Genomic DNA, 24478 nt, shown 5'->3' on the forward strand with positions numbered 1-24478 from the left:
GATAAAAACAATTCAATGTGTTTCCAGAGTTTTTTGAATCAGCCATGTCCTTCTACTATTTGGTTTACAATAACTGTGACAAATGGAGATTCGAGTCTCAAGTTCATTAGGAAACAATTAAAAGAATTTTAATTATTGAAATTGACGTAAATTGGACTAAGATGCTTCTAAATTACTTTTAGATATTAAGTGTAGTTGAATCATTTACCAGTCGCTTATCTCTGTTTTTCGAGGTAAAATTTATATAACTGCTTAACTAATAGGTCTCTGAAACTATATAACTACATTCTATAAATGTCCGCACAACTCAAAGGACGATACATTGCACGTGATACAAATAATAAGAGGACACATGGCAGAACAAAATACGACATAGTACACTGTGATACAACTCACCTGTTTTGTGTTATATGTAAGACAAAATAAGTAAATGGTAGATATAGTGTATGCATAATACATACGAAATACATTTTAAGTAAATAATCCACCTTTCTAAAGGGGACTATATTTTAGTTTTCCACAGACTCATGGTTTGCAATTAATTGGCAAGTACTGGCTGATACTATTTACCACTAAGTCCTTAATATGTAAAAATGGTACCTCAAAACATTGTCAACAAGTGTAAACGAAATAAAACAGTGACCAGGTACATTATAAAGCGTGTAATTCGTTATTATGTTTCTTGTGAAACAATGTACTCACTAAAACATTCTAGTTGGGTTCATTTTCGAAAATAAAAAGAGCAAACATTTAAACACCTATTACTAATGCGACTTGGTTTTGTATTTAATCAGTCAAAATTAATTAGTTTAATTCTCAAATGTGTTATGTTCTATCATTAACCTTATGAATGAAGATATCAACACAAACAAATGTGTATTACGTATTAACCTGTCAAAAAAAGTAACATGCTTGTCAGGAACTCTTTAGTTTATTTTTCAATGAGACATATACACTTAATTTTAAATTCTCATACAGTCATGGTTCACGCTGTCATTTTCTCAAAAATTGTTAGACTAATTTGCTTTGGAAATGTACTTCAAGATAATGATATCCAAGATGACAGGTAAATAATCTTGCTGACAGTACAATGAGATTCATGGATCATTTTTTCCATAGGTAATAAGACAAATAACCCATGCCAATAATATATTAATAATGAGTCTTAAAATGATGCCTATTATAAACAACTTTGGTCAAAGTTTTACGTTTGATTTCCGTCGTAAGGTTCATTAAATTTAAATTGTTTGCCGTAAGATTATCACATTCCTATCATCCAATTAATACAGTCGAAATATTCTTTTTCAAAAATTAGTCTAACCAACCATAAAGCCCATTTTTATTTCTTACAAGTACCAGTTAAACACCTCACTATTGACCAATAGTTTTTTGTATCATCATTTATCCAGTAAAATATTTTGGTCTTTTTGAAATCTTTTTCAACGGAAACAAAAATTGTTGTCATACTAATGAAGAATTATTATAGTCATTATAAACCATATAATTTTCCACATTTTTCGTATCTTCCAACTTCATTTCTACTTGCAGTCAACATCTTTTAACAATATTCGTATTGAATGACATTCAAAATTATCACTTATTGAAAATATTGGAATAATGAATTTTCCGCTGTAAGTCAGTCAATATTTAATGTTTTAATTGTTTAAATTGATTTTGGATGTACATCTGAACAAGTTGTAACTGTAACATCTAAGAACAGATTATTTCAGTATTAAACGAATTGTAATTTATAGAATCACTAATGACTCATAATCTGTTAAACAATGACATATTTCACTTTACATAATAAGTAGTTGAACATTTGTTAGATGAAATGTTATTGTCAATGAAACATTTTATACCAAATTATATGTCATTTAGGTAAATGTAAGCTCATTCAAATAAATTCGATCATAATTGTTAGAATTTGTGATAACTAATTAATTAATTAACGCACAAATCAGTAGCAGCCATATTTCTTAACTTTATAATGTCGTTCATAATACTATAATATAATGCCACTTAAGTGCTCTAAAAGGAATTTATTTAGAAAGATGTTTTGTTATGTAATACATTTTCTAATATTTAGTTTCCTTTATAGTAGTTTAACTTTATTGGTGCAAAGTAAATAGGATTTATGCATTGTTTGGGACATCTTAAACTTCCACCTAATAATATGAACGTATGTTTTATGACATTTAGAATGAGAGCCTCTTTGGCAACAAAGTAATTATTATGTATAGCTTTCGGCAGCTTTATAATTGAAAAATAATTGATTTATACTAGTAGTAATATTTTTTATATGATAACATTATTTATTACCATGCTAGATATAAAATGAACCTTATAATTTAGTTCAATCCCCACATGGGTGGGAACAATCGAATGTATTTAACACAAAATTACAGGACTTGTTAATAAAATGTAACAATCATAAAGTAAATGGTTAATTTGCATAATGTCCACCAGTTGTCCCAAAATGTCTCAGACTTCATTGTTCTTGCATTTTCATACAAATTGCATTCTGTTTCCATTCTTTACTGTTCGATCCTCTTGTTTCTCTGCTGCCAGACCTTCTGTTCATGACTAACATCATATACTACTTATGTCAATATAAGTACCAAACACCACATCGTGTCAAAACAGGATTTTATACAAACTTGATGGGAATTTCTCGAAATTTTAACAATTCAGTTGATCTAACTTCAACAACACGTCTGGTCGAATTCTCCTAAATAGAGACGAATGTTAAAATTTGTCAAAACGTAGATTATGAAGTCTGTCTACTGACTCCGTAAAAAAAAAACGAAAAAAAATCTAATATCTAGACAGAATTTAATTATAAAAATCTAATTATCTTCTTTATATTTTATAAGTCTAATTAAACTTTCCAGTTGACAAATAATGGATAGGTTTACACTAAATTGATATTATATTTTCCAGGCATTTTCATGAATTTTGCATAATCAACTGAATAGAATTTTTGCCACTCCCTTTCTCTCTCTCTCTGAACTAATTTTCTCGAATTTCTAAATAGTTTATTTCACTTAATGAGCTGATCGAAATAGTTGCACCGTATGTTTGACCAATTCATTTTTCTTTCTATTTTGTGAATAATGTATGTTTCTTTAAAATATTTATCAAAAATATGGATCACCGTGGTAAAAAATATCATGTAACCAACGTAAACTTTTGAATTATATTCACATAAAGACAAAGAAACCTTTAAAAAAAGTTTTTCTTGATTTTTTTTCCACTCGCGACGCTTTATGATAAATCAGAGGAAAAATGATTTAGAAACACTATTAGTCAATTTTCAGCATTAATTACAAAATTGTAAGATGAAGAAGAATGAAAAGATCTGCGTTCTAAAGGTTTTAAACAGTTGATACGCTTAGAACTAAACAACTGTTATGTATTCCAGATCATCTATATTGGAGTTGCCATTTGAAATCGATTAATTCATATATATTATGAATGAATGAAACTTCAAAAGCACTTCCGATAAATAACCTTCAGGTAGTACTAGTTTTCATCAAAAAGTTACACTCTTTATGTTCTGGACTTAACTATGAAACAAATGAACTAGTAGACTGAGCTGTCTAACGGTCACTAAAATGAATGAAAATGTTAAAAACTATTAACTTCAATTAAAAGTATTATTCGGCAACTTTTAGCAATTGCTTCGACCATAACTAGAAAATATGAGCATCAAGTAATATGACTCTATATATATTCAAATTAATTTGACTATCAGTATATAGTCTCACTACTTTTCTTATTTCCTACGTTATACATTAAAAAGTATCGTTTTAGTAAAAATTAACAAGCTTGTCTGCTAATAAGCTGTTTCATTCAACAGCAGAAGCAAAGTATATTCTTTAAGTACTATACTTACTCTGTATGTAAATATTAATGCAATAATGAAATCTATGGGTTTGTACGTTTTACTTAAAAGCTATATCAGTCAGCAAGAATTTAAAGCTTTTAAACAACTCTTAAAAAATAGTTGAACACATGGAACACTTTATATGATAACTTAATATTTTATGTAGAGGGTTAATTTTAATAGAATGGTTAGTTTACTATTGGTGTCAAATATACGATTACAACTGCATCTGTTAGCATAGATTTATTTGCCTTCACTGTGTTGATACCTTGTTTATACAACCACTATCATAAAAAACGGTAAGCTAAATAAATTGATTTCGTGTTACAGTAACAATCACTTTTTTTCTTATTTATTTATAACTAACTAAACGTTTCACCCATACTTCCAACATTATCACCAATACATTATCGTTGGATTGAGTGGTTACAATTAACTTTCCCACTATCTATGCTTTGTAAAACATTGATCCTTATGAAATGGTTCATATTCTTTGAGAAAGAGAGTCCAGACAAAAGTAATTACTTCAGCTTTAAAAGATAATTCAAAAAAGATTTTACTCATTATTGAAACTGACTCAACATCCAAGTGAAAGAAAACGAAAATATAAATGAAATATATTTCATTTTCTAAACCGACAATGTAATTAAATGTTAAAATACATTGTAAAAAGATGTTCTTTATTAAGGAGCGGCTCTTACACAAATCAAACTTGGGGTATTTTTTTTTCATTTTATGTTGATTTACAGAAATTTTGTGATGATTATAGTTTTCTGATAGAAATTTCCAATAGATCAATATATTAATTAACACAAAAATTAAATCTGGAAATGATATTCCTGAGATATGAAGTCAATAACATTGTAAACTAAGATAATCTACATTCAATCATTTGAGTTTTGTTGCAATACTTAGTAAAATGCATATAATTAAAATACCTTTGTTACTGCTGTGAAGTGACGTCTGCTAATAGGCTAATGCTTTCTTTTTTCTTCTTAATTCTATTCGTTTAATGTTAATTTTAGGAAACTAAAGTTATCGAAATAAAATGATGGTGTAATAAACGTCCGAAAACTGGTAGAGAAAATCGTCGGGGGAAATTATAATTTATGGGCGAACCAATCAGGGGTGAGATAGCACTAGATTATGTCAGTTCGTGATGAAAACCCTAAGTGTAGTCCCTAACCTTGACCATCAACTGTAAATTATAATTCTAATCCCTCATACTGCTTTATAACCATCATTTGGTCCTTGTTGTTGGGTGGACACTCTTCAGGTCACTGTACCGTCGCTCAAGCGTTGTCAATAAATCATAGTCTTACCAAATCGTCTTCTCGAGAATTCAGACATTTATAAGAGTTTCCATTATATAGAAGGGTGTAAAATATGTTTCCAGGGTTAAGTTTCCCTTGCCTATGCGTTGTCGATTATTCGAAGGCACTTCAATCCTTCAAAGAATTCAAATCCATTAATCTACCTGCTACTTTCATTCATAAACCCTATTCTCGAGCTTCTGGAATCAGAAAATCCTACCTCTCTAACATACAAAGCATAGTTATATTGCATAACTTAATAATTATATTTTAGTGCACACTTGGGATTTGACCACACGCATGATATTATTCGATTCACGTTCGTAACTTGTTTCCAATAACTGAAAAAGAAATTTTGATAGGCAGTTTCTTAAAATCTCAAAGGTTATGTGCATTTATGTAACAACGTTTCGATTAACTCAGAAATCCTCTCTGGTTGACGGAGTAACCTTTGATCTAGATTTTTAAATCAAATTTGAGACGAATCACACCCATGATTTATGCTTCTTTTGGATAATCTATTCCATTATTAACAATATTCATGAATATACTTTATGTATTTCGGAAATAAAGTACCCTATTTGTATATCTTGAACAGCTTTAACAGATGTTAACAAACGTAAACCGGAATCAGGCTTGAGCTATGTTAGCTCTTAAACCTCAATCGTTTACGCATTCATTTCTATTGAATATGCTTCCAGATTACATGTATTCAACTATAGATGCCTTAATACTGTTTAATGCGCTTTTGAAAATAATTAGAATCACTCCATCTACCTTACCGAACATTAAGTTAATGCTACAAGTAGTAATATATGTCCACGCTATTTTAAAATGTTATTAATGTCGTAATTCGTATAACTGACGTTTTACTACTGAAATAGAGGATAATTGTAAACATTGGATTATATCCAAATAAACAGGTAAAATAAGTTGCATATCATCAAACCGAAGATTATCAATGTTATTATGCAAAAAACTGACAGAATTTGATTATGTTATCTAGTTTTATATATTTAAGTTATTATGTCAAAAAGTACTTAAAAGCTAAGCCAACTACGTGCATCGAAAATCAGGTTATTAAATGATAATTAATGTGTTCCTTCTAACTTAAGAATAATAAGTGATCAGTGGACAAACATAATTATTACGACTAAATTGCTGGATAAACTCAGTTTATTTCACTATAAATAATTGCCAAACCGTCATATATATAAATATGAGCGTTACCACCTTTAATTTTCTGTGATATATTCCTGTTAAATGAATGAATGTGAATTTTATATCAGTGTTTGTTTATGAGAGAGCAAACAATTCATGACTGGCTTGTTTAAAGCTCACTACACAGTAAACTTGGTTTATGGTTTAAAGATTCTTAATTATCATTTAAGTTAACTTCAAAATTTACTCATCGTCTATGCCTTAGATGGTCTAGAAGTAGACAGCGGTGTTGGACTGAAATTTAATAACATTTGATTAGCATCCGTTTTCAATCATAATGAGTTCTTTCAGTTTTACAAATAGTTAATCTAGTTAATTACTATTTATTTAAACACAAACATTTACTGTTCTTTTTTCAAAATTCAGGTAACACATGGCACTTTTTCCCAATAAACGTGAAGTACTATATTCGAGATATCTACTCCTAAGCAATTTTCAAAGACGTAAGCCAAGTCCCCTCTATAATATAAAAAAACAGATAGATCAAAATTGTCTTTTTGGGAGAGAACTTACTTTGAAAATACACTTCATTATTCTCATGCAATTATTGATTTGATCTATATTAGTTGACTAAACAACAACTGGTAGGTCAAATGAGGTGACTATGAAATATACTAAGTACTTTTAATTGAAATAATATTTACCATCACATTTGAAGTATTAATAAACAAAAGCATCTAAAAGATAGATAACCAAAATATTTTTTGATCCAAAGGAGAGGACTGAGGGCCATAAAGCCTTTTCACACGTTCAAATAGGAATGAATTTGATCAAGATACATATTATCATTTAATAAAAAGCTCATTCAAAAACTTGCATACAGTTTAAGTAATTAGCTGAGAATGTGTGGAGATCTATTGAAAACTAGAAAGAAACGATATCTGCATTATCATTATATCATATTCTTCTGCAGTGCATTGTCAAGATCCCGAATAAACTTGAATTCAGAAACATCTACTCCCTCAATATCCAGGATACCGTTGAGAAATGGAGCCAGTATACAATCTTCCATATGTTTAAATTCAGTCAATTCTCAGGAAAGAGTGACTATATTTAATTAACATCGGCGGTTAATTGCACAATTCACGTCATTACAAACTAATAATCTGGAAACCCATTACGGGTTTAGTTACTTTTGGTGTTATACTTACTATTCAGTTGTTTGGTTAGTAAAGATTTGTTCCCGTATTCTCTATTCCAAGATGTCAGTTAGTGCTAATTGTCTTCATATGGAATAAATTTACAAATGTTGTATCTCTAAACAAACAAACAGTTTCCATATACCTTAAAAAACACTCCTAAGAACGATTATCTTCATTATCATTTTTTAAAAAGGGACTTTTAATATGGATTTTTTTTCAGCCGTTTTATAACAAGATCCTAGCTTCATCTAAAATGTTGTTGAAGAGGGTAACTATCATAAATGAAACAAAGTATTTTCGATTATTTGCTTTATATTACCCAGTCTTTCGATCTTCATAGAAATAGCAGTAGCTGGTTAACAGCTAAAAGAACTTGTTTTCTTGGGCTGTTACATTGATCTAATAATATATAACACACTAGTAATCTGTGTGTGAAATGAAAAACCAGATAGACAGATAGATAAAAGCTTTTAGATATAATCACCGATGTTTAAATTTGATCATTTTCAAATAAATTTGCGAAGATAATTGAATTTCTCGATTTTTAGAAATAAGTAATAGATATTCGATTCCATAGTTATATTTATTGTATTTATCTTGCAGTATATATTGTTTATTATTAAGTTATACTTCGACGTTATTTCAACAAAAATAGCTCAGTAATTATGGTTCAAAAAGACGTATATTAAGTAAAGTTATAATTGATGACAAGTATTTGGACAATGTAGTTACCCTATGCTAAAAACAATTACCATAACTCCATGAAAGATATCGGCTGCTCGTGTTCATTTAGTACTAAATCATCAGCAAATTCAGTAATTGTAACCATTTAATCATCATCCCGTCTATCTCCCCTTGATGCTTCTTAACCTACAATTACTAAGACATTATTGCAAATAAGAACTCTTTTAACTTATAAACTTGGTGATTAATTTGAATTAAATTGTCATTAAACTGATTCATTAGAAGAACACACATACAAGAAAGTAAGGTTTATATAGTAATTACATCGGATTTTTTTATCAATTTCGGTAGAATTTTATATAAAAATGACTCAAAGTTACTTATGAAAATCGTTCCATTTAAAGATGGCTTCACGTTATCAAAATAACACTATTGATATTTGTAGTACTATGTATGTAACTATGACTATATATGCGTATAATCTGGCAAACATCGTTTTGAAAACAATATTATTAACATATGTCTTGTTTATTGTTTCTGTCTTATCTAAATACCATTTAAAGTCACAGTTGACATTATTCCATAGTTGGTTGTAGATGAATGAGGTCATTATGAAGACATTCATAATTACCTTTCATTTATTTATCTAGTTATTTGAAATTATTTATATTAATACATCGGAATATCATAAGAAGCTTCTATTATTTATGCTTTCAATAAGATTTATTCATAATGGCCAGATAAATATATAAACTCAGAATGTAAAACCGTAACTAAAAAATATATATAAGTAACGACAAAAAATGTGATGTAATCCACATACAACTTTTGGACTTTATTAGTGACCACTGACGATAAAGATTTGTCCCACTGTTGTGTAGTAATTTTAGATTCCTCTGTTTTAAATCCGTATGCTAATTCTATTCACACTATATCGCTGAAGAAGATATCCTATAAGAGGTAGTTTGTTGAAATTCTTCTAATTTCTTTAAATTCTGAACAAGAACTATTGTTTGCAATGAAGCCTACAAAAAGAAAACACACATCTTTGGAACTGTAGCACTTGAAAAAATATTAAACACTAAAATTTGAAGCAATGAAGATATTTTATTCATTTATACAAGTCACAAATATTGTTTATGTAAACAATAGTGTTAGTTCATATTTCTATAAATGGTTTCTACATTTTATTGCACAACGACAGTTCAGTAAATGTCTCAGCAATCAGATAAGAAAAGTACGTTTTTATGACGTAATTATTTTATACAATATATAGGGTGTATAAATTCATTCATAACTGAGCGATTGAGGTTTTATACTTGTTTGATTCATTTAAAATTAACACAATGTATAAGTTACATTCCTGGTTAGTGATTATAGATAGAGAGATTTTAATATTATGCTGAACCATACAAAAGAGAATGATTGAAGTAATAGCTGGACATATGTTAACTGAATTCATACTATTTTTTATCTCATTCAATAATAGTTAGCATAAACTGTATTATTTCAATGTTATGCTTATCGGAAATGTCTAACTAGTTTAAATACAGTTATTTCTAAATAGTGAAGACTACTTTTGTGATTTTTTGATATTCCACACAATTTTTCAATTTAATTCATTTATTTACTAATTAAAATTCATTTCTCTAATGATGATTATTCAGTTTAAACATTGTATATAACATCGTATAAAACTACCCCAAAGGTAGAAAATTAACATGAAATGATTAACGGTCTATTTATTACCGAAATAATCTTGATGATATTAAAAACTGAATACAGCCTAGCAAATCTATTATGAAAATAATATATCATAGCAATCATCGCTTAGATTATAATTGTACTGTTCTAACAAAGAATGAAATCCATTCCAATTACTCAAAAATAATTGAATGAACCATTTCCTCGAACACAAAAGTGTGATTTTAATGTTAAGTCTGTTTTTCAGCAGTCTATTTTTCTTCTAGAAACTAGTGCAAACCATTTCAATCAATCCATATTCGTCAAAAAATACAACGCATCAATTTTGATTCTTATCGAAAAAGATCATACTAAGATTCGATGTCTTCAGCTTACTAAAAATTACCATGTTACTGTGTAAATCTTGAAACCCTTATCTGCGTATTGACAAGGAATTGATAATTTATATTCTGCAAAAGAAAAACACTAAGACGAAAGCATTTTCTATTACACACATACTTAAATAACTGTCAGACACTGAATAAACCGATCAAAGTGGTGATTTAATTAGAACAGATGCTCCTAAGAAATTTTCTCCTAATAAACGTCTTTACAATCTGTTGATAGGAAAGACAAATTTCTTTACTAAACATTATTCATTTGAAATATTTGCTTTTAGTCTAGTAATAACCGGATTTGATTTTTTTTCAATACCGAAGTAATTTATTTTATTGACACGTTCCTTTATTTTAGTCTATACAATTCACTATGCAAAGCTCATTATCATGGCTAATTATCATAACTAAATATACGTTTTTCTGAATATAACAACAAACAAGTTTAATCTTTTAGTAACGAACAAAAGATAGAAAGAGAGAGAGAGGGAGAAAGCTTACAGAATAAAAGACTTTTGTTCATAATACAATTATTATGTTATGTATAAACAATTAATAAGGACTCAATTATTTTGTTGGAAATGACTAATGAGAACTGACCTTGTACAAACAAGTTTTCAAAAAACTCTGGATTAAATGTTAACTAGCTGTGAATTATAATGTGAATTTTATTTTTTTATTTTTTTCATTATTGATATTAAACTTGTCTTGTTTTTATGGTAATAGCCCTTTGACTTGATAGTTTCGAAGAAACTGATTTATCATTCACGAATCGTTTCTCTTATGATACTTTATCGTACGAAACTACTTAAATTTCAATGAAATTTCTCCTGATCAAATAAATGATTCTACTGAATATGAAACTGTATGTACTCCGTGCCATATCCCCAAACAGTAACCTACAACTGTTTGAATTTGTCTAAATTTAACTATATACAAATACGACCGTTACGCATATAGTTGTCCATATTTCCTAAATATATTACATGCCATTGATTAAAGGTTATTAATTTGGGCTACAAATCAAACCGTTAAAATGACTACCTAACAGAGTATTAGTACTGTAAACCGATGAATTTTATTCTATTATTGATTATTTCACCACCACGTATTTACTCACGATCAAAATTTTTTAAGGTTATTCAACTTGTCTTAAACATCACTGCAAAAAAATGGGAAGTTAACTTAAGGACGCCTGTTAAGATTGATCTGCTCCATATTTAAATAACACTAATTTGGGTTTACTTTAGAATTTACAGTTAATAACTGTTCGTACTGTCCAACCAAGAAGTGGTTTCTGTGTATATTAGAACCATTTATAGTAGTAACCAAAAGGTTTAAAAGACTCGATTAGTGCCATCCTAAGCACTATCATTCTCTTACGAGTGCTAAATTGTTTTAAAACGCATTTCACCAACTATGCTTAAAGGTTATTGGAGAAAACATCTGGGATGAAAACGGTTTTTACCTCGTATTTACAAGTAACTAAGAGTTAGTTTATGATAATATAGTCTTAGCTTTATTTACAGTCTCAACGTCTGTTTACGAAAAGGTGAATATAATTAATTCTATAGACATTAATGGGAATGAATCAGACAATTACCAGATGGACGCAATCTTTTTGAGACTTTATCAAATTTGCCACCATTGCCGTCTCGAATGTGAAAGTGTTTTGTTTAAACTGCAGTTTAGCCGGTTCCACGATTCTATTTTAGTCAACTAGGTAACTTGACGGTTGATATTCACGCTTTTGATGTGTGCTCCCAATTCTAAACACAGTGTGTTCATTGTCTTTCCACTTTCCAGTTTCTCTTCAGGATTACAAGTTAGCGCATGCATCATGATGCAGTTTGATGATTTCCATAATGTGTATTCCATCCAATCCCAATGTCTTTCACTAAGTTCATCTTCAACTAGAAGATGGTTTGCTCCCTCCCACAGTAGAATATTGCTGATGGTATCCGACCAAGGCATATCGAGTATCTTGCATAGACAGCTATTTATAAATACTTGCACCTTCTTGATGATGGTTGTGGTAGTTCTCCATGTTTCAGCTCCGTACACTAGAATTGTCTTGACTTTCGTACTGAAGATTCTGACTTTGATGTTGGTTGAAAGTTGTTTTGAGTTCCATATGTTCTTCAATTGTAGAAAAGCGGCTCAATCTTCGCCTACTCTCGCCTTCATATCTGCACCAGATCCCACTTGTTTAATAATGATTCCATCAGGGTACGTAATTTTCTCCATGTCTTCCAGAGCCTTTCCACTGATTGTGTTTGGTTTGGTGTTATCCGTGCTGCGTTTGAGGATCTTGCTTTTACCTTTGTGTATTTTGAGGCCGACTAATACAAATGCTACTGCTACATTGTTTGTCTTGACCTGCAGTTGTTGGTGTGTATAAGATAGAAAGTCTAGGTCACCTGCAAAGTCCGGATCGTTTAGTTGCATCCAAGCCGTCAACTGTATTTCGTGCTTTTCTTTAGATATGGAGGTCTTCATAATCCAATCAACCACCAGAAGAAAGAAAAAGGAGGAGAGTAGGCGGCATTATCTGACTCCGGTCTTCACTTGCAATACATCTATCAGCTGTTCTCCATGCGCAACATTTACGTGCACAACAACGGTATACAAACACAAGAAATGTCACTTTCTCCAATCCTCGAAGTTCTTTCGGAAAACCACATGAACCAAGTGATTTCCTACCAATTAAAATCGAAAAGATATACACTGTTGTTTTCTTTTTTCGTACTACAAGCCACAATAAAATAAACTTTCTATTACGTAACCCTAATGAAACAAAGGAAATAATAACTTTTCTGACATTTTTTGTGATTAACTTCTGAGTGTTTTCCATAAAATTTTTAAAAATGTCAACCATTCATTCATTATAACTAATCACTTTTTTGTCTTGTATCAAATCTCATTTGAAATAATTAATTAACATTTTGCATAGAACTTTATTTAGACTAATTATCTTTCCAAAATTTTACGTATTCAGCAGAAAAAACCCAGTTTATTCTAGACTTGTAATTTTGTTACTATGTTGTAACTATAAGTAGTGTACATCAGAAATGTTATAATCCTAAGTAATTATTGAAAATAAAATCATTTAATCCTTTTTGTGGTAAAACTTGTCATTATTACAAATATTTCGATGAACTCAACTGTGACAAGTGTAAAGCCAAGTAACGATCCGTAAACTGAAATAAGCTTACGCTCTGATTTCGACCAAAACAGATCAACGAGAGTTATCTAATTCTGGGAAATTCATTTCTGTTTACTGGTTTCGAATATGAGAAGCACAGATGGACTCAGAAAACTCGAAAGAATTCCCATCGAATTAAAAAGAGAGTTCAGTTCTACGTGGTCACAACTGAATGAAATTTTCGGTTTGTTATTCCTGAGATAACTAGACAGGTATTTAATAACGTCCTCAAAACTAGTTTTATGAATTCGGCTGGAAATGGTACCTTCTAAAATTTAACTTTGAAAGTCTTTCTATACACTGAGGTGTTCAGATCATTTTCTCTACGATTTATGTTGCTCCAAAGTAAAGGAAATAGTTTCACTCTCCAAGTAGGCAACTACGTATTCGTTGGGATGAATTCTTTAGATTTATATCACGAATCCTAAAACAAATACAAATCTAGATTTCCTGAAATCCCTCGTCTTTGAATTTAAGACTACTTCCATAGAGTCTGGTGAACGTTTCCGATTCTTGCAAATGATTTTATATTTAATAGCAAAACCTAGGTTCTTGACTAGTCTTTATTTAAACTGTCTAGTTTAGGTAGTCAGTTGATGCATTTATCTCAAAGGTAATACTAACTAGCTTAAAAATCAGTAAATATCATTCATTTAAAAAGGTATTATATCTAGTGTAGTGAGTGATCAGTGTTTATCTGTCTGAAACGAGAAACAAAAAAATATATAATTGTCTCATTTTTACATACATTTTCATGAACACTCCATTATTAACAGCGTAAATTTGACATGATGATTATGAAATTAAATACTTGAATAAAAGTATATTTTAACCTTATGAATATTACCATATTCGGTTCTTGGATTTCTATCTAAATATGACTTTATTAGAAGTAAAGGATATAAGTATGAATGTATAATGTCTTTATTCATATCAATTTTATCCTATTTAAACAAATATTCTAAACCAAATGGTTTGAGCTATAATATAGAAATTATCTTTTGGGTTTCAGTTGCTTCTTCAAATTATGAGATCACTATCAATCTTAGTGTTATGAATTGCTCATCATACACTAGTTAATGTCAATCCACCTGATTAATGTTTTGTACCAATCATATCAGTAAAGCCACTTCACTCATTTTCAAGGTTGTTCTTGATATATGGTTAACTTAAGGGTAGTGACCGTCACAAAATGATGGAATTTGACCGATCATTGAGACTGAGCAAAGGTCTAGACCGAATCTCCACTATGTTCTGACTTCTATACCTCGTCCTGAACAACAAGGAATACAAGCCTTCCTTGAGGCAAGATGTTTGTTAGAGATGTGAGACTATTTTGTCAAGTTATTTTTCATTTTAATATGGTTTGTCGGTAGTATTTATGTATTTTGTAAATTCAAAATCCACATTGTTACTTCATGTGGATTTTACAGCAAATGATTTAACACGAAAATGTCCAATCTTCTTCGAAATAAATGATTAATGAGCATCTTAAGTTGATTTGGCATGTATTTCATCATAGTAGACTGCATTGTATTTTATTAAATATCTTTGCTGGATCTATGCTGTATAACATATCCTAGCAAAGTACTTTCAATTATTTTTTATGTCGCATTGAAGGCGTTCTATGTTTATTATGTTTAACACTAATATCCGGTTATCTGTCATATAATATACCATCTATTAATACAGAGATAAAAGCGAACGACTAAACTTATCAATGCCATAGATATATATTTTCACATTTTTAAAAGGCGAAACTTTTTTACAATCAAGAGAAAGTAGACACATTTAAGACGACTAAATTAATTGTTTCTAAAGAGATAACATCTTTTTTGACTTTTTAAAACGTGGTTATACATTTTGTACCAAATCTCACTCATCTCAGTTCTACATCAAGATCTTTCTGATTACGTATATGCAAGTCTGCTTGGAAAGCTAATGAGTAAAAAACTTAAACCAACCTAAAATTACTGGTCAACACAAACGATTAACTCATTAGTATATAACTACTGTTTATGCCGCTAACTGACCAAAGAATAAAACATGAGGTATGAAGTGTAAGTGTAATTATACCTTATTTTGTTTTCGAAGTAGATAAAAGTCAAAGGAGGATTTGCGATAACATTTCTTAGTCGATTATATATATAACTAATTGTAGTAGTCTAACATTATGGTTCTTGGACGGTAAAATTATTGTTTAGCATTAGTTTTCTGAATCAAAACGTTAAGCCTCAAATATCGACCATAAAACACCAGAAGTACCCAACTGCACGTTTACAAGTCGATGGGTGATCAGATTGTCCGAAATCTATTACACTAATATATCACATAGTTCTGATAACATTCGTCTTGTCATCGGATTATTCAAATGAATAAATTTGTTTGAATTTTTTTAAAAATATGCAAATACAAGTTGTATTACATGGTAAATAGCATTAAGTTATGTTATCAAGAACGTTCAAATACCTCCTCACTAACTCACAGTTCAGCCAATATGTTAAAACACACTAAAAAGATGTAAATGACAACTTACGTAGATCATAGTAACGCTAGCCTCGACAAAACTTTTTCTAACATTATATTTTCCAAATTGAAAGCATAATATCTAGGAAACTTTAGATATGTATTTATAAACAGTGATTAAAGTTAATATAATAGGAAATGTTGACGTGATGAAATATGCAAATCATAGTACATATTCATATTTTCTATCAGTATTACAGAAATCAACAAGACATAGTCTAGAGAAGAAAACAATTCTATTATGTGAATTGATTAATGAATGACGTGTACAACATAGATAACAACTTGTGGTCATTAACTATAAATAAGGATTTAAAAATGTAATGCTTCCACTAAATAAAGGTTGATTCAAATATTCTCTGAAACTTTTCCTCTCAAAATAATGAATCTCAGTATGCTAATGAGTTATTTTATCGTTTATTCTTAATAATAACTATTTTAAGATTTTCATCATCACAGCCGAATTGTTAGTACTGTTAGATTTCTAATGACAATGTTTACACTATAACTGTTAAGTTGATTAGTCTGATCATAGAATAGATTAAGTTTCAAATATTTAGAAACTATGAAAAGAATATTTCCAGTGAACCACTTTCACATACCCATCAGTTATCAAACATCACATTGGTTACCTGCTGAAATTTTCTATCAGTTTTGATTACATTTCCTCTGACATATATGTTACGTATATGCAAATGCATTATAAACTAAAATTACTTACCATTTTAAATTTATTCTATTTTAGATACTGTACTTTTATAGATCTCTAGAGTAGTTAGAAAAATATTCCATAATTTCGAAATCTTTTAGTTTTTTTAATAACTTATTCACTGTTTTGTTTTTGAACATGATAGATTAGATTACTTTAGTTTTTCTTATAATGAATATTCTAAATAATACAACACTGGACAGATCTACCATCAACAACAACAACAAAAGAAAACTTAATTTCTTGACTTTTCTAATTACAAAAAATGACAACGTCAAAAATGGGGTCTTTCTTTTTTTCGTTTCAATCTTTCTTTTCTTTTCTTTTTGATGCATAAGCTAAGTAGGAATAAATATATTCATGAGGATTTAATCTGTAACGTTTAAATATGTATGTTTTATTTTTTAAATAAATATGTAAACGCGGTTTAGAATAAATTTGCGAACTTAGCCAATAGGACATGTAGACCCCTTCAATGAGAAATGAAAGTAATATGAAACATTTGACATGAATTATTATACAAATTATGATTGATAATGTTGGAGGTTTATTTTAACAAAATAGTATCTATTTATTTGTATAGATATAGTTTACAAAGTTGAGTGCAAAATATGAGGTTAGCTTTGTCTCTCTAGAAATAAGACTAGGTTTAAACCATTCCTAGTACATGACTAAATCACTAAATTCTTTATAATGTTTTTTTAAATTGGAATGGTAAAGTTTAATGGATACTCAGAGATTATTCATAATGTTCATCACTTATTCATCCCTTTTATCAAAGAGAAACGAAACTAAATTTTATATTCTACATGCTACAAATTGATGTTGAGTAGTGTTTTAAGATGAAAAGATTAAACGCTTGAAATCACCGAAACATCAGGTGAATTCTTCAGTTACGATTTTTCTTTAAAATGTTATTTCCCAGTTTACTTTGAATTAATTAATTAAGATTTTCTTTTAAAAAGTTAACAATCACTGTTATTTATGTTCGAAAATCTATCTCTTTTTTGTGCTAAAACATGACAAATTAAACTCAAAAAGGGACATTCAATTTAATGTTTTAGCTTCATATTTTTATTCTATTCTTGTTCAGTACACTAAGTAATGTTCATCCGAGAAGTATTCGAAAATTACCTTATGTATTTTTTCTTACATTTGAAAATATTTTAAATTACTTAGTCCGTCTTTATTGAACTAATAATCATTGAAAAATTCTATTTCAAAATGACAACACAATTATTTTTCCAGATTTTACGGTTGGAACTTATGAATGTTTAGCCAGTGGTAAGGTGGTTCAAAGTGTGAAACACATATCTTACGACTTTCACTTAAAAGTATCCTTAGTGAAAAACAAATAATTGGATCTTTTTATTTCTTGTCAAACTATAATAAACTCTATCATCGTCATCATCATCATTTGTATAAACGTAGAGAAAATACTAATATCCCCATCAGATGTGCGGAATGCATTATGTTATTATCGTCCAAACAAATCTAGACTAACCACAAGGCACGTTCTACCACATCTGTAATTTTAGTTCTAATGAGTAAATATATATAAATTTAATTAATACAACTAGATGGGAATACATCCAAGTGTTTTGAATAATAGAAACCCGTTTCAATATTATAAATATGTATTTATTATCTACATACTCTTTGAATGAAAATATAATCCATCCTTATTCTCAAAATTATTATTTTATTAGTTGAAATTTTAATCAAGTCCCCTGTCTTCTTGTTTTGTTTTACAGAAGTCCAAGAGTACTCAGAAATATTTTAAATCTGATTTTGGTACAGATGATCATGTTGAGTTTTTCATCTCAATCAAGTAGTAACATTATTAACAATATAGAGAATGGATCAAATTCTGTATTGTCAATAAATACTACAGTACTCATGAAAACAAATAACCAATCAACTAAGTCTTCTAAATCTATGGCTAACACGACCGATTCACTTGAATGGGCACGTATACAGTTTACTATACTACCTGTTCTATCCTTATTTATAGGATGCATAGGAATAATTGGAAACTGTTTAAATTTTCTTGTTTTACATGCTTATCCAACGTCTCAAGTGACATTTGGAGGTGAATGTACAGCACGTGTAAATTTACTTGGTCTAGCATTGGCTGATTTTCTTGTTTGTTTAACATCTTTACCATTGGGCTATGTTCAACGACGTTATACAAGTCATAATTTTATGCTTTATTACACTATTTATGGCCCTGGGCTTGTGACATATTTTCTAACCGTTAGTGTTTGGATGGTATTACTAATGAGTATTGTACGCTACCTAGTAGTTTGTCGACCATTAGCCTCTCGTGCATGTCTTACATCACGTCATATGTTACATATTATTACTCTGTTGTATTTGCTGGCATTGCTTTTTCATATCCCATCATTTTTAACATATACCTATAGTGAAGAAAAGGTTAGTCATAAAAGAATGTTAAATTCAACAATACAACAATCAGAACAACAAACTCACCGAAGGAGTTATCCAACAAATACAAGCAGAACACATTTTAACAAAACCGAAAAACATAATCCAGTGACAATATTTGTTATCGAACGTGAGATCTGGAAGACTGAAAGTATACGAATAGCATATACTGTTAGTCAAATAATCTTGACAAATATCGGTCCATTTATTGGTGTAGTTATAACTAATGTCTCGGTGATTAGAGCGTGTCGTCAAAGTGACGCATGCAGAAAATCATATACATATGATTCCCATAAAACATTTGAAAAATGTAATAATAATAATGTGACTCAGGAACACTCTAGTACACAAACAAGATTACAAAAACGTTATCTTCATTATTTTCAAAGAGATTCGAATAACACGCACCAACAACATGTGGGTACTGGTAGCTGGCGTACGAACTCACAAGGCAAATCATCAGCTCAGCGTTTACAACAAAGAGCCACAAATCGTGTCACTCCATTACTACTTGCAGTTATCATAGCATTTCTACTGTTCACTGCACCATTCGGTATTGTACATTTTGCTTGTCTCCAAGTAATGAGCGAAATGGGTTCGCTTGTTCGCCATGACAGAAATGCTCGTATACTATATATGACATTAAATTTAACAGTAGAATGGACTAATGTGGTTCAATTGCTGGGATGCGCATCAAACTTTTTCCTCTACTTTCTAGTTTCTACAACGTTTCGTCGTACGACTAAACGTCTTTCCCAACGTTTTTATAGAAATGTACGTGAGTATAAATGTCCGAACATCTTAAAAATTCTATGCTCAGATTCAAAAGATTCTTCATGGAATTCAGATACAAGAACAAATGAGCTACGTAGGAAATTAGCTGATAATTTAGATAAACAATTTCATCCTCAAGTCGTTCCAACTTCTAACTGCCAACATAACGAAAATCAATGTAAACTTGGTCACACTTCCAACACCAATAACAATCAAATTATTATTTACAATAATAATAATAGTAACGAAAATGATAAACGGATTCGGAATTCAGTAAAGCTACAATTTTGTCGTTTAAATCGTAAACGTTCAAAGAGTACACAAAGTCAAACACTGAACACTAAATCTCCAAACATCATTAATCCTTTGTGTTGTATTAATGATGATTTTCTTGGTATACATACAAGTCCAATGCCATGTATCAATTCATCAATTTCAGATAAAATATCTTGTAATTGTGTTGGTTTTCATGAAGCTCATTATAAATATCTGATGAACACATCCATTTTGGCTAGTTCCTTAAGAGGGTTAGCAATCTGTCCCGAATGTGCACATGTTGTTGGAGGTTATGCTTCATTACCAGAAAGTAAATCATGTTTATTAAAACCTTGTAGTAGTACAAGTAGTAAAAACAATACTCATTGTTTGAATAATACAACAACAAATACATCAGAAACCCTAGGAATAATACCATTAGTTTCTGATGAGCGAAATATTTATAAACACTATGGAAATCTAAATTATTCAGTAAACAATGTTAATAAAATTACTGTCGAGAATGATAACATGAATAGTGAACAAACAAATAACTCTTATAGTTTACCTGTTCAAAGAGCATCAAACTGAAAATTAGAATAAAATTAAATCATCATCAATATACATTCACTATTAGATTTATGAGTATATTTTACAACTAGTTTTGTTGTTAATAGTAATAAGGCACTAAATATAGAATACCAATCTATTTTTTGAGATTAAACTGTTTTATTAATGTTTTTTTCTTTTTTTATTATTGAAAAGTGATTTAATTATTTACCATTGTTAAAACAACTGTTGAATAAATAACGACTTTAACATACTACAACATTGATAGGTATATACATAAGTAATTGTAAAATTGTAAAACAAACTATCTGTACGGAAAAAAACACAAAAAAAAATGAACTTCGTCATATCTTCATCTCATTTATTAGCTATGTGTTTAACTTTATTAAACCATTTCCAGATAACAAACAAAGATGATGACTTCCTTACCTGTGCTCAGTTCGTATTTGCATAATACTACTACTAATAATAATAATAATAATAACAATAATAATAATATGTCGTTCCATTGTATATTCTGTATTATTCATAAATCTGGAATTATAAAACTTTTTTTTTCAAAAACGACTGCCTATTTTATCTTGAGACTGAACTTGCCCGTTTGGAACTAAACTTGGTCACATACTTATAGGTGTTTGTTTTAATTTGAAGATAGTATTAAGGAATGATTTAAAATTAAAGAAAATTTATTACAAATTATAATTCAGCATATTATCGTTTTGTGATTATTTGAGAAAAATAATTTCATATGAGATTGAGCTCACAATCTAACGTCTCTAGTATTTCCCATTCCTCATGAAGCGGAATACAGTGGACCATATTTGACAGATTTAATTAACTGGACTACAGTGCTACTAACATCCGATGTCATTGTTTTATATTTATCTGACTTTGTTGGTTTCAACGGTTACATTTCCGTTATATAAATTTCAGGGATTCATCCCAAGGCTATTAGCTGAAGCAGCTCATGTTTAGATAGATCCAGTGAACATTGAAGCTCACTATGCACTATTTTTATCCTCATCAACCAGAAATGTGATGTAAAATGGTAAATTATGATTCATTATGTGTTGACAGACTCTAATCTTTGAGGGTTTATAGTAAATATCTTTTCCTAACAAAATATCTACCATCTAAATGCTTTTGGAACATAATTTTTCACTTGAATTGTTATTCATCATCATGGAAAATCATATGCTTTATGCAGCTTTACGTTATCTAAAAAACTTAAAATATTTTAAAATGGTTTCAATCTTGTTTCCAGCTAATTGTTGAGGTTGTCTTGAAATATTTTCACTTTCTAATGTTTTATGAACGAATAACATTCATGGTGCATGCTTCCTTTCATCCACTGTTTAATACAGAACTGTTAAGCTGTGTATGAATTATTTATTATTTTTCATCAATTCAGAGTCGGTATATTTTTACAGAAGATAATAAATTAAAGTTAGTTACATTTAATATTATCTGACACTATCAGTAAGCTGTTTCATGACAAGTGAGCTCAGGTACACCATACGAACAGAGTAACTAAATTGAAGCCTTAAAAAAGGTGTAAATGAATTATTAACTTATCATCCTATTGAAAGAATTTTAAGTAACCTAGCTATCAATTAAAAGCCTTACATAACCACAAGAGCGTGTTAGCCCAGATAAAATCGTAAACATCTAATAAAAAATTCAGAGTATTCACATATTGTTCAACAGACCTGGTTCTTACTATGCAGATAATACACTAATTTTAGATAGGAAACAAAATAACTCACACAGCCAACTGATCAGATTACACCTGATTTTAATCAGCTACGAATATCACTAAAACTGTTTCCTTGAAGGATAGCTCTGTTCAGACGGTAAAGTAGTGTATTACTGTTAATAATAAAAACAGGTTGTTCTGTTAGTTTTCATTCACCGAATGATTAGTCAGACGAAATCAATAATAAGTTCGATCATGTCAACAAAAAATGCGGAAAACAAATAAAGCCTATCAGAAATATTCCCAAAAGTTTATAAATAACAACAAAGATTGAGAAAATTCCAATCCTGAATATCAACAACGAGATAATAAAAACATTAATGAAGACCGTAACCATCTGGACTCGGTAGTTTAGTGGGTTTCCTTCAGAGTTTAAAGTTATACGTACAGTGGAAATATCAAATAGGACGAAATGCATTTTCATTGCTAGCCACAATCCATGTGTTCTAACGGTGAATACACCAACTTATTTTTTATTTTCTCTATTTGCACATGATAAATGTCAATGACCTTGAAAAAAAGTGAATCAACCTTATTGCTATAATTCACCTGTTTTGAAATTTTCCTAGAACTTGACCTTTCTCTGTATGATAAATGTTTATTTAAACATCATTTACAGTAATTTAGCAAACTTCATATGGCTGGATCAATGTATTTCTCTCAGATAAAGGTAATATAAAAGTATTTGGTCAAAATACATAATCGGACGGAATCTTCAGAAGGTGTGTGTGCAAGGTCGATATATCTTCACCAAACAACTGCAAAAAACTAATGAACGTTAAGACATATGAATCATTTATATGTAAATTAACTAACATCACTTTAGAGGTCACATGTTTGTGTTTAAATGATTTCGGAATACATGTCAAACAACTGATGTGAAAATCAGGTAAGTGAATATGTAGAAAATTATGTGGTAATATAGTTCATGAGAGAAATAATCACACCATCATTGATAATATCCAACATGAATGAGTTTTCGAAAAATTAAATGAAGATGAACCGATGTCAGTGAGGTTCCATTGAATGGTTGCAGAGGATACTCTCGTGAACTGAAACTTTCTTGTCACTAAGCCTCTACATAATTTTTTTCACTTAGCAAAGCTGAATCTGGTTCAATGGTACATTGATACCAATAAATGAGTAGCATGCTCATTTAATCAGGGCAAATATATCAGTTTACGCTTGAAAATAAAACAAAGTAACGAATGGGTATCTACTTTAAATTAGTCATTCTGTTAAAAATTGAGGTTTGTTGCACGCCTTAATTCAATCATAAAACAACGTATAAGAATAACTGACGTATTCAAAAATTGTGGTCAATCATCGTCAGTTGGCAACATATTCAAATTGCTAGTAGAATGCTGCAACGTTGACATTCCAAAGGATAAACTAAGTGGTGAATTGTTACGCAATCCAAGCCAGTATCCACAACAAAAATAATTAAAGTCGGGGAGAAAACGAGATGATTAATTCTATAAACCCGAATACCGTTATTCAAATATGTTTTTAACTTTTTTCTTAAATAATCTGCTCTTCTGTAAACAACACTACAGTAACAAAGTGACTGATGCTACTGTGGTAAGATTTGTGACCAATTGAATTTAACTTAGAGAAACCGTAGTATACGTAATGATGACTAGCGTAGTAATCCTTTCATTTGTCGAGTACAACAAAATAAATTAATAATATATGCCAACCCATTAACTAATGCCTTTATGAAAAAGTAATTGAATGAAAGCCTAACTTTATGGATTAGAAGTTAGCACTCGAACCATTATGAGAATATCATTAGATAAATCAATTGTTTGAAGTCCACGGATGAAAACAAATGGGACTAGTTTCAACCATAATTCATTTATATAGTTAATTTTCTAAAAACCCCTTTATATGTGTGATCGTTAATTC

At 29.8% G+C, this 24478-nt stretch overlaps 1 protein-coding gene across 1 annotated transcript; it reads left to right on the top strand.

Moving 5' to 3' along the window:
- The first annotated feature begins 916 nt into the window (after window positions 1-916).
- MS3_00003573 (uncharacterized protein) lies at window positions 917-22783 on the top strand. Its single transcript, XM_012942895.2, has 3 exons — window positions 917-1631; window positions 6790-6866; window positions 18522-22783. Exon 3 carries the CDS (start codon window positions 18568-18570, stop codon window positions 20833-20835), a length of 2268 nt encoding a protein of 755 aa, XP_012798349.1. The 5' UTR covers window positions 917-1631; window positions 6790-6866; window positions 18522-18567; the 3' UTR covers window positions 20836-22783.
- Window positions 22784-24478: the final 1695 nt, after the last annotated feature.

Source organism: Schistosoma haematobium, chromosome ZW (assembly GCF_000699445.3).
Source record: "Schistosoma haematobium chromosome ZW, whole genome shotgun sequence".
NCBI lineage: Eukaryota > Metazoa > Platyhelminthes > Trematoda > Strigeidida > Schistosomatidae > Schistosoma > Schistosoma haematobium.